This window comes from Chiloscyllium plagiosum, unplaced genomic scaffold (genome assembly GCF_037043375.1).
Source record: "Chiloscyllium plagiosum isolate Xiang-an unplaced genomic scaffold, Cpla_swu_hap1 HiC_scaffold_16, whole genome shotgun sequence".
Taxonomy (NCBI): Eukaryota; Metazoa; Chordata; class Chondrichthyes; order Orectolobiformes; family Hemiscylliidae; genus Chiloscyllium; species Chiloscyllium plagiosum.
In genome coordinates, this window is record NW_028270154.1 from 21,424,401 (window position 1) to 21,435,971 (window position 11,571).

The following is an 11,571-nucleotide window of genomic DNA, read 5'->3' on the forward strand; positions in this document are numbered from 1 at the left end:
TTTCAAATGTCTCTTGCTTTTCCTTTGTGTTCTCACTCTCAATTTAATCTTTATTACTTTTCTATTTTGTTTTCTGCATTTAATTTGACTCAATTTCACATTATTCTCTAACAATCCTGATTTATTTTCTCTTCATTAGAATAGTAATGATCTAATAGAAATGTCCTTTTTTTATAAAGTGGTCTAATAGCAAAAACAAAAATTCCCTCTTATAAAAAGGAAACCTAAATTAATTCTTAATATTATGTGCAGGCTGGAGAATGAAGTCTTCTACATGTGACACTTAGGGAAGTTTCAAGTGTACTGCTGGACACTACCTCTCATCCGCAGCCAGGGAAGAAGCAGAGTGTGATCACCCTCTACTTTTCATGTCTGTTTCTTCCACTATTTCATTGCTTATCCTGCAATATACCACGTTGCTGCCATTGCACTATTCTTGATTTTAGTAATTTCTAGCACTAAAATAATAAGAGCCTCAATTTGAGAAGGATGTTATAACTTGGATGTTTGTCACAAAATGCTCACCACCAGCAAATTCTGGAGCACAGATAGGTGAGTTTAAGGATGCATATTTCTGCTTTAAAAATGAAAGTCTACAGAACCATTCATATGTTGAAGACAGTTCCTTTATTTACAATTTTAAAGCACATAACGGAATTAAAAGTGAGACTCTCATTAAACTTGCAGTGATATATGGATTGTTTAATTTGGCTTCAATTCCTCGATTGTTCTTACAGAAGAAAAAATAAAGTTTGAATAATTGAAGAGTTTTTTTTAAAAGGTAAACTATGTCATTGATATGTATATTAAAATTGGAATTGATTGTCCTTATGTAATTAGCATCGGAGTGCCATCATGAAAAATGCAGTGATATAGAGTTAAATGTATTGGCTTTTCATCCAGGGATCCAAGTTCGAGTCCAATGCAGACTAATAGATACTGTTTCCACACTGTAAGTAATCTAATCTAATCTAATCTAATCTGCAAATTCCTGCTGTCATCCATTGTGACTCTTGACTAGTATATTGTGTTTCTGTGCCATTCTCTTGCAAAATGCCAATTTGGTGGTGAGTTGAGGGAAGACAGCTACCTAGTTACCTAAGCAGCAAGAACCTATTCAGGCCCCTCTACCAATATCATCTGGAAGTACCTTCCCTTCTCATCAACATTTGCAGCACTCATCCTATGTGGTGGGGTTCTTCACTGCTCTAGCCTATATGGCACAGGCATAATAGCACACCCATCACATTGTACAGTACAGGGAGCACAGCACGTTGAACAATATGGCACAGAGAGCATGAAAAATCACATTGTATGGCGCAGAGAGCATATAGTCTGTACTGTCGGGCATTTGGGTAAGTACATGAATATGCAGACAGCTGGGACTAGTTTAGTTTGAAAACATGGTTAGCGTGGACTAGTTGGTCTAAAAGGTCTGTTTACATGGCACAGGGAACTCCCCCCACACACACACTACGTGCTCCGGCACATGGAGCATTCCCCACACACCATGCTGTACGGCACATGGATCTCTCTGACCCCCCACACCCAACACCCACACACACAAAATAGGCTGTACGCCACATGGAGCCCCCCCCCACACCGGGCTGTACGGCACATGGAGCCCCCCGTCACCCCCCCCCCCCCCCCACACACCGGGCTGTACGGCACATGGAGCCCCCCGTTTCCCCCCCCACACCGGGCTGTACGGCACATGGAGCCCCCCGTTTCCCCCCCCCACACCGGGCTGTACGGCACATAGAGCCCCCATTCTCTCCTCCCCCCACACACACACACCGGGCTGTACGGCACATGGAGCCCCCCACACACCAGGCGGTACGGCAGATGGAACTCCAGTTTTTGCCGTACGGTGACGCAATGCCGTGCGAAAGCGGATGTGACGAACGCGCGCCGGAAGCCTGCCGCCGGCCAAGTGGAGGCGGTGCAGCGGGTGACGGCGGCGAGATGTCGGATCTGTTCGTGAAACCCGGTGAGAGAGAGAGAGAGAGAGAGAGGCACAGGGGCTTGGTGTGGGGAGACAGCAGCTGCAGTTCAGACTGGTGACTCCCTGAGGAAGGGCAGGAGGGAATGAAGGTGGCGGTGGGGGCTGCGTGGGGATCAGGGCCCGGTGAGTGATGCCCCCGTTTACGTGGCACTGAGGCTGGAGTCAGCAGTGGGCGGTGAGGAACGTGCTGCTCCCCTGCAGCGGGTCACGTCTGTACATTTAAACCTGAGGCACCAGGACTGTCTTCGGAAGGAGATTAATACGTTTAATAGAAGGTGGTGTTTATCTCCATGTTATAAGGGAGATTAATACATTTATTCCCCTGGCTGTTGAACAAGTCACGTTTAAATCGCAGAATGCTGCGGAGGAAAGTCTTGGTCTTCCCTTGAAAAGACCTGCCAAATGACATCTCCTGGTCCGGGGAGGTGGTGCTGATTGACCTTTGCACCAGGCTCGTTTCATCTGGCTGTCAGTCACTGCTACACACGTTCACAATGTATTAAGCATTGCCACTTGTCTGCGCGATATTTACGTGACCGATTGAAAGCTGTCCCCAAACGGACGTATTGAAAGGCAAGCTCGGGAAACACACGAGAGATAGGAATGTCAGGGTGTGGTGCGTTAACGTCAACGCAAATCAGTTTGGCCGAACAGCTGTTGCTTTGTTAAAGTTCTCTGACTCAGTGTTTGCAATGCAAAGGTTGACACTGGTCTAATAATGTTTCCGTACGTTTTGAGTAGAGAAAGAGAAACTTTACTTGTGACCAAGGGAGAAATACATTAGAATGGTGCTCAGTGATATTCTTACCTTGAAGTACATAAGCTGCGATGAAATTAATTTGATCATACTTGTCTTTTAAAAATAAATGTGCTACCACCAAATTAGGGTTACGTGCCCTTTGAAGTGACAGTCATGTTATAGTATGTTTCTTTCTTGAGGATCTGACATCAAACACTTTATAGTAGATGAAAAGTATGTTTTCTATGGATTGAGTAAGTGATTTAAGATAATAGTAGATAACTTGAGCAAAGACCGAGATCTTTACTTTAGAAGCAGCAGAGTAAATGAAACTTGTTTAAGCATTTTGCTTGCTCATTGGTAGGAGATCATAATATCTGTCTGTGTCCTAATATCTGCAGCTGGTATTTACTTCAGGCTACGCTTATTTGTGGTTTAACAGAAAGAAAAGGAAAAAGGTCATTTTCCTTGTTTAAGGAAATACTTACACTAACATGTAGCTTTGGAGAATAATTGTAATCAATTATTGCTTATAGAGAAATATAGTTATGAAAAGAAATATTTGTGAAAATATTCAAAGCATTCTCTATATTACATACATTTCAGTCTTGAAGTACTTTGGGATGTTTTATTTTGGTATCGTCATTTTCACTGAGTTACTTAATGAACATTCCTATTTTAAAAAGGAAATCAGGAGCGAGGCTGGAATGATCCTCCCCAGTTTTCGTATGGTTTGCAGACACAAGCACAGATAGGTCCAAGGAAGCATTTTCTCACTAAGCGAGTATCGGCACCACAGCTAGATAAACCAAAAGGTGAGCATTAATTACCACATTACATGTTCAACAAAAGGCAGACTATCTGTTTAGTATTGGTAATCATAAATATTTGAAATACAGTTATGTCAGAATTGAGAGTGTCAGTTTTTTAGTGTGATCAAACCTTCCCATTTGAAACTCCTACTTGTATGCCTATTGACAAAATATGAGGAGCAAGTAAGAATTGCCATTTACTTAAATCTGCACTTTCTCTTTCATTGGGGCTGCACTATAATACAGCAATGTTAAAATAGTTTTAACCTTTACCTGCTCATTTTTTTTCCATCTCATCTTCCGGTGTGAATTTCCCGAAATATTTTACTCTTTGTTCTAAGGAGTGGGCAGGCAACCTCTCTGTAGGATGATCTCTCGTCGTGTCATTAGGATTTCTATAGTAGTAATCTGGCTCACTTCCTTTTCTCCCTCTCCTGAGACCTGTCATCTGCTTTTTGCTCTGCACTTCCTCCTAAACACAAATGGGAATTGACCACATGGGAAAGTGAACCTGGGAAGCTACCTCCTACCATTCTATTCGTGATGTAGATTTCTGGCAAAACATTAACATAATAGAATGAATTTAATTCAGAAATTGCTCCATTCCTTTCTTAAAATCTAGTCCAAGTTATGCTTTTCTTCTATAAAGTACCATCAATTTCAATTACTGCCAGTCGCACAGATAGAGATGTTTTTCCAATAGCTTGATTCTACCAATGTGTTATGCATATTTTCCTGTAGATTATAGACCAACAGGAATTCCTTCTGCAATTATACCACCATCTCCTTCCGTAACGTGTGAGAAGAAGCCACTGCCACCACCTCCGAAGCATTCCGGTTTATCTGATAATTGTAAGCCAGTCCAAAATGCTACAGTTATGTCTGATTATGAGGTAAATTTGGAAGATGTTTTAAGTCCATTAAATAAGACACTGGAGACTTGTAGGAAACATGTAAAGGTAAGTGGAGAATGAATGTTATTGTTTCAGAAATTAAGTAGTTGCTTCAGGCTTAAGAAATCTTATCCCATTAGGTTGTAAAAACAGTGACAATGCTGCAGATACAATGCTGGCTGACGTGAAGTGATCAACACAAGACTATATAGATATGCACCTATTCAAATCAATCCCCTCTGCAATGTTAATCACTTAACACAACTAAACAATTGTGTAAAGTGATATACATAAAATGTTAATTCAGGTAACTAATTAATTGCACACTGAATTTTGTGCCTCAGGAATTCTGAACATTAGTCAAGATGGTTTTCACAAAATGAGTAGATCGCCCCGCACTTCAACACTCCTCACAGTACTTGATTGTGGAGTTAACTTGACAGCTTGGCAGAACAATGTTGTATACATATTCCCAGAATATCGAATATCTGTGCAAATACAACTAGCACCAATACTTGCAGGCGAAAGTGAGTACTGCAGATGCTGGAGATTAGAGTCAAGGGTGTGGCGTTGGAAAAGCACTGCAGGTCAGGCAGCGTCCAAGGAGCAGAAAAATCAATGTTTCAGGCAAAAAGCCTGCATCAGGTGTGCTTTTCCAGCACCACACTCTTGACATCAATACTTGCAAAGTTGAGGTAAGAAGAAAATCATGTTGTAAATGTATAATTTAGAATAATCTCAATTAACTGTTGAACAGAATAAACCTAAATTTTGTACTTTTGTAGAAAAAGATTACATTTATAGAACCTTATTACTCTCTTAAAAACATTCCAAAAATAATTCGCACACAGCAAATTATTTGATGTACCATTGTTAAATTTGCACATTGGCTTGGCATTATGTGCCCTGCAAGCCACAGTGAAATGGATGTCACGTTTGTAGAGTCATAGAATCCCTACAGTGTGGAAAGAGGTCATTTGGTCCATTGAGTCCATATTGACCCTCCAAAGAATATCCCACCCCTACCCAGTCCCTGTAACTCTGCAGCTACCATGGCCAATCCACCTAACCTGCATATCTTTGGACTGTACAAGGTAACTGGAGCACCTGCTAGAAACCCGCATAGACATGGGGAGAACGTGGAAACTCCACACAGATAAGTACCCAAGTCTGGAGTTGAACCTGAGTCCCTGGCGCTGTGAAGTGGCAACGCTAATCATTGTGCCACCCAGAACCCAATAGTTTTATCTTTGTGCTGTTGGCAGAAAGAAAATTACTGACCAAAGCTCCAGGACAATGTAGCTGCCTATTGAGTAATGATATAGATTTTCTAATCCTCACCAAACCAGTGGAACAGGAAAGTGAAGCATTGGTTTAGCACCGTATCTGAAGGAAAGCAACTTTAAGAATAAAGTATCACAACAAAATCTCAGCTTTGGTCATCTACTCAAGTCAGAGGATTGGAAAACTGCCCCTATTCAAAAAGGGAGGAAGGCAAAAAATGGTTAACTGTAGGCTGACTAACCATTTATGATTAGAAAAATATTGGCATCAATTATTAAGCAAGTAATAGTATAACATTTGGAAAATCATAATCTAATCAAGCAATATCAGCATGGCTTCATTAAAGTGAAATTATATCTGTCTAGTTTATGAGAGCATTGTAAAGAAGTCTCAACTAGAGTGAATAGATTGGATACATTCTGTTTCGACTTCCAGAGGGCATGCGACTGGATACTTCATAAAAGTGTTGGAAACAGTATATTGACATTGATAGACAATTGGCTAATGAGCATGAAACAGCGAGTGGGGATCTGGGTTTCATTTTTTTAAGTTGGTGATCTGTAACCAGTGGAGTTTAACAGGATCAGTGGTGGGACCACAACTGTTTACATTATATATGAATGACTTGGAGCAAGAAAGTAAATGTACTCAAGCCAAGATTGTAGACAATGTTAAAAATAGGTAAGTTATGAGAGGGATATGTACAGTTTACAGGGAGATATCAATAGGTAATGTAAGTGGGCAAAAACGTTGATAAATGGATTATAATGTGGGAAAATGTGAAGTTAATTTTGGAAGTGAGAGCAAAGTAATATTTTGGGGGAGAAAAACTGTACAAAACTGAAACACAAAAGGACTTGGGGGAACTCAGAAAGCTCGCACACAGGATAGCAGATAATCAAAATGCTAATGGAATGTTGGACCTTGTTTCAACACTGGTAGTGGATAAGATTATGGAAGTCTTACTGCAACAGTACAGGTACTGGTGAGATTACATCTGGAGTACTGTGAGCAATCTGGGTCCCTTATTTAAGAAAAGTTTTAAAAAAAAAAATCACACACAACAGCTACCTGACGAAGGAACAGCGCTCCAAAAACGTATACTTCCAAATAAACCTGTTGAACTAACCTGATGTGATTTTTAACTTTATCCACTCCAGTGCATCACCAGCACTTCCACATCATATTTAAGAAAGGATATAATTTTGTTAGAGGCAGTTCAGAGAAGTTTCACAAGGATGATCCATGGTATGGAGGGATCGTCTAGAGAGCAAAGACTAAACAGATTGGGATTCTACTCACTTGAGTTCAGAAGAATGAGAGGTTACCTCATTGAAATATACAGGATTCTTAAGGGATTTGACAGGGTAAATGCTGAGAACATATTTTGCCTTCTGGGAATGTCTAGGACCAGAGGACACAAGCTCAAAATTAAGGAGAACCAATTGCAGACTGCATGCAGAGAAGTTTCTTCTCTCAAAGGATTTAGTGTCTTTGGAGCCCCTTGCCATAGAGAGCTGTTGGAACAGAGTTCTTTTGTCTATTTTACACTGAGATAGATTCTTGATCAGTACGGGCATCAAAGGTTATGGGGAGAAGGCAGGAAGTGCACGAGGAGTATTGGATCAACCGTGATCTTATTGAATGGCAGAGCAGGCTCAATGGGCCTAACAGCCATCCTCCTGTTCATGTTTCTCGTGGTCTTATGGTTTTTGAGACATGGTCCAAAGTTTGAATCTTTAAACTTATGGCAACTGTAAGCAACAATACATACTTATCTTTCAAGTTGTTATTTTTTTCTTCCTTTGGGTTCCCATTGCAAGTGAATCCTGTGGATAGCTATCTAGCTTCGGTAAAGATTCAACAAAATGTTGATATGTTATGGAATAGTGAGATATTGGATGACAGTTATCATTGCCCATATCTATGGTTCCTAATTTTAATTTAGAATTTGAAGAGGCAATCGAGACTGAAAAGCAGGCATTTCATCATAAAGGGAATATAATATCAATAAGATAGAATTAGAATCCTTACAGTGTGGATTCGGCCCAACAAGTCCACACCAACCCTCCAAAGACTAACCCACCCAGACGCATTCCCCTACCCTAAGTTTAACCCCTGACTAATGCACCTAACCTACACATCCCTGAACATTTATGGGCAATTTAGCATGGCCTATTCACCGAACCTGAACATCTTTGGACTGTTGGAGGAAACCCATGCAGACACAGGGGAAAATGTGCAAACTCCACACACAGTTGCCCAAGGCTGGAATGGAACCTGGGTCCCTGGCACTGTGAGGCAGCAGTGGTAACCACTGAGCCACCATGCTGCCCCACAGTGATCATAACACTTCATATCCTAAAAGTTTAAATTTAGTCTCTTGCAAAAGCTATTGCCAATGGATTGATTGATCATGTGTAGGAATTAATGAGTGATGCAGATGGATATTAACGAACGAAATTATGATGTAATGGTGGAAACAGTAATTTATTAAGTCTGTCAAAATTTTATTTTAACTAAAGCAACATTTTGATGGTTGGTATTAAGTGACATGAAGACTATTGCATCATGTTGAATACCGCAGAAGTTTCAACATTCCTTGGCTATAACAGAAGATAACTCAATTTATTTTTAAACTTCTTGTCTAGAAACAAGTTTGTGATGATATTGGCAGAAGGTTATTAATGCTTCGGGACATGTGGCAATCAGGAAAACTTTCTGTACCAGTGCAGAATAGGATGCACCAACTCACGCAAGGTAATCTTTTATAGTTGCCAATGCTTTAAGGTCCTTATTTAAATGCCAGAATGGAATGTGCTTAGAGATTGCATAAAATGCATAGAAGTGCAGGTTGTGCTCGTAAAGGTGTCAAAATTAAAAGTATAAGTGAGAGGCACAGTGCTTCGTTTTCTGTGAAGGCCAAAGGTGTAAGGACAAGTTTGTATTTTTCTAACAAGAATGTACTATGAGGAGGAGTAGATCTTGTCCCACCACACAGTACAGTCATGGACTGCCTTCCAATTCAAATTTGCTTTGCCAGCAGACCCAGTTTCCTTTGATTCCCTGAGAGATCAAAGATATGTCTACTTCAGCTCTAAATGTACTCAGTGACGGAGCATTCACATCTTTCTGGATAGATAATTTCACAAATTCACAAGTAGGTGTTATGTAGGGCAAATGTGGAATGGTAGCAAAATATTTATTCGAATTTTTAAATATTTGTCAAGAAAAGCCATTGTAAAATGAGAGTCCTTTACAAAATCTCCAATGATGAAAATGTTTATTTTAGTCAGCTTTTCAGATTAAGTTCTCCATAATGTAATGCAGGAACATCTGACCTATAACTCATGGAGCATTGTTCCTGGCAGATTGAGCAATTGAACACAAGCAACTCTCTGTTTTATGTATTTCTTTTTATTGCTCACTTCTTTTCACTTCACATTGACATCTGGTTCCTCTTCACTGATGCATGCTCTTTGAACCACCAAGAGATGGCATTTGCAACATTCCTCCATCTTCTTGCACTGTCTTTTTCACTGTTGTAAATAGCATTCGGTTAATGACATATTTAAGTTCTAAGAACACATTGTGTATCTTTGTTTGCTGACAGAAATGGAGCACTGCAATTGGGATTCTGCTGATGAAATCCACAGATCTTTGATGGTTGACCATGTGAATGAAGTTGGACAGTGGATGGTTGGAGTGAAACGCCTCATTGCTGAAACCAAAAATCTACCATCTGACCTTACTGACTGTGCAAATTAAAATTGAGATAAAGACTGTGGTGCTATGCTCACGATGATCCAATGAGAATACTGTTCAGTGAAAATGCGGCAATGGATCAAAATTAGAAAATATTGACAGAAGGAATAACAATTACACTTGTGAATGATTCCTGTATTCAGCGGGAAAGAAAACATGTATTCAGGCTGTACTGTTCAAGAGTTTACAAAAGCACTTTAGCCTTAAAGAAACAGACTGAGCATCTCAATGACTTGGTCATTCTTAAGTTGCCAGTAAGCTGCTGCAGTTGTCAAATCCTTTCTGTATGCTCTGATTGGAAGGCATGTGCCAGATGTTGACTATAAAAGTTTCCTCTGCCACAGGGATTAAAATGAAGCCTCATTGCTACAAGAAAATAGGGCTTTTCCGGAGAGGAGTTTTATCTTTTACTTGGCTTATCTTACTGTCATCTGTAGAAACAAGCTTTCCATTTAATTTTACTCCAAGTAATTAAGAATTGTGGCTTTCCTGCTGCATTTTATATTTTTAAAACCATTATTAAAGATTCAAGGTGAAGAGTCATCTGGAAAACTTTGGGTTGCTGAGTGTGTGTAAAGTTGTTCTTTATAGAAAAAAGACCTGTTTCATTCATTCACATACATCTATGTACATCATTTCCCTTATTTGGAAGGTGTTAATGAGGTTAGCTGCATGTGTGGCCTAACCAGAGCTGCATTAAGGTGAAGGATATTTTCCTTCACTTGTCTCCTAATCAAACTTAGACTTGAATGTACTGTCTGGAAAAGATAGGAGCAATATATAGCCCTCCTTTTTCTGGAAAATCTGCCCTGGTATTGTGTTGTAATTAATTATAATGGTAAAATTGTTTTTTGACCTTTGAATTGTTTTAGTAATTACTCAGTTTATGAAGTTACTTTTAATATAGGATGCTGATACTTTCATAGCCAATTTCCTATCATTCCTGGTGCAGAAGGAGAACCCCTTTCCTTGCTCTCCATACCTGATCAAGAATAATGTCAATACCTTTTCAAGTCTCCTGAATTGCCTTTTTAATTAAGAAAAGAATGCTGGTTGGTATTTTCTTATGCTTCCTATGGAAGGGAGGCTTTGCAGAATGCAATCAGAATCCTCATCACAAATAAAGTTTTTGTTTATATCATTGTGATTATGTTTCTACTCTTTAACAGATAACAAAATAACAAAATGGGTTTGGGTTGCTTGCATTAGTGAATGTGCTATATTTTGGTATCCTGGATACATGGATAGGGAAAGAGACAGCTGGAGATAAGAGTTAAGTTGACTTTCATTTTTGTACTGAAATTATGAATGTAATATTGGGTGTATTTTTACATGTCAAAGGGGATATTATCTTTCACTTCCTGCTTACATGAAGTTGAGGAAGGCAAATCTTTGCAGGTCCATGCAAACATTTATGGTACACTGTCAGCTTGCAATTCCATCAGAAGTCTGACTTATAGGATGGAGAGAACCTGATCTTGTCACAGTCATTAACTACAGATCTACAAACAGATGAGATTACTAAATAGTGATTAGCTTTAAAGAGTTGCAATGGAATCCTGTTTTTGGACTTTTTTAATCTAATCGTTAAAAATACTTTAGTGCAAAAGTTGTACTCATACATACCAGTTATTGAGAGATTCTATTGAGCTCAAGTAACTAATGGAGAATCCTACTAAGCTTAAATTGATCACTTTTTATGATTTGATTCAGTTTAACACTTTTGGATAGAATCAATCTATGAATGTTTAAATTCAATTAATAAAAAATAACCTTGGAGCATTTGAAATTGCAAACAAAAAAAAATGCTTTATGCAGTGACCAAAATAAGTTTTAAGAATTTTGTCATCTTGATTACTTTTCAACAGCAATTGTGACCTGAACTGTTGAGTCCTGCTCACATCCAGTGCTATTTATTTTCGTTTGTGCTTCTGACCTGAGGCCGCGTTTGTGTGTGTTTCTGCGGGGGAGGAAAACAAACAGCTACACATATTTCGATATTGTCTGTAGTTTGCTACTTTGCTTGCTCTGACGTCTCACGTTTCTTAAACTTCATAGAATGCATCCCCTTCC

The 11,571-nt window shown here is 39.4% G+C and overlaps 1 protein-coding gene across 3 annotated transcripts; it reads left to right on the plus strand.

Annotated features, from left to right (window-relative positions):
- The first annotated feature begins 1,930 nt into the window (after positions 1-1,930).
- On the plus strand, positions 1,931-10,645 carry sra1 (steroid receptor RNA activator 1). Of its 3 annotated transcripts, none has more exons than XM_043703259.2 (5): positions 1,931-1,990; positions 3,431-3,559; positions 4,298-4,515; positions 8,385-8,493; positions 9,347-10,645. In XM_043703259.2, the coding sequence occupies exons 1-5, from the start codon at positions 1,966-1,968 to the stop codon at positions 9,499-9,501; spliced, it is 636 nt and encodes a 211-aa protein (XP_043559194.1). In that variant the 5' UTR covers positions 1,931-1,965; the 3' UTR covers positions 9,502-10,645. The 3 variants fall into 3 exon arrangements, with proteins under 3 accessions (XP_043559194.1, XP_043559195.1, XP_087851326.1); XM_043703260.2 differs by lacking the exon at positions 1,931-1,990 and adding an exon at positions 2,074-2,128; XM_087995200.1 differs by lacking the exon at positions 1,931-1,990 and adding an exon at positions 2,957-2,978.
- Positions 10,646-11,571: the final 926 nt, after the last annotated feature.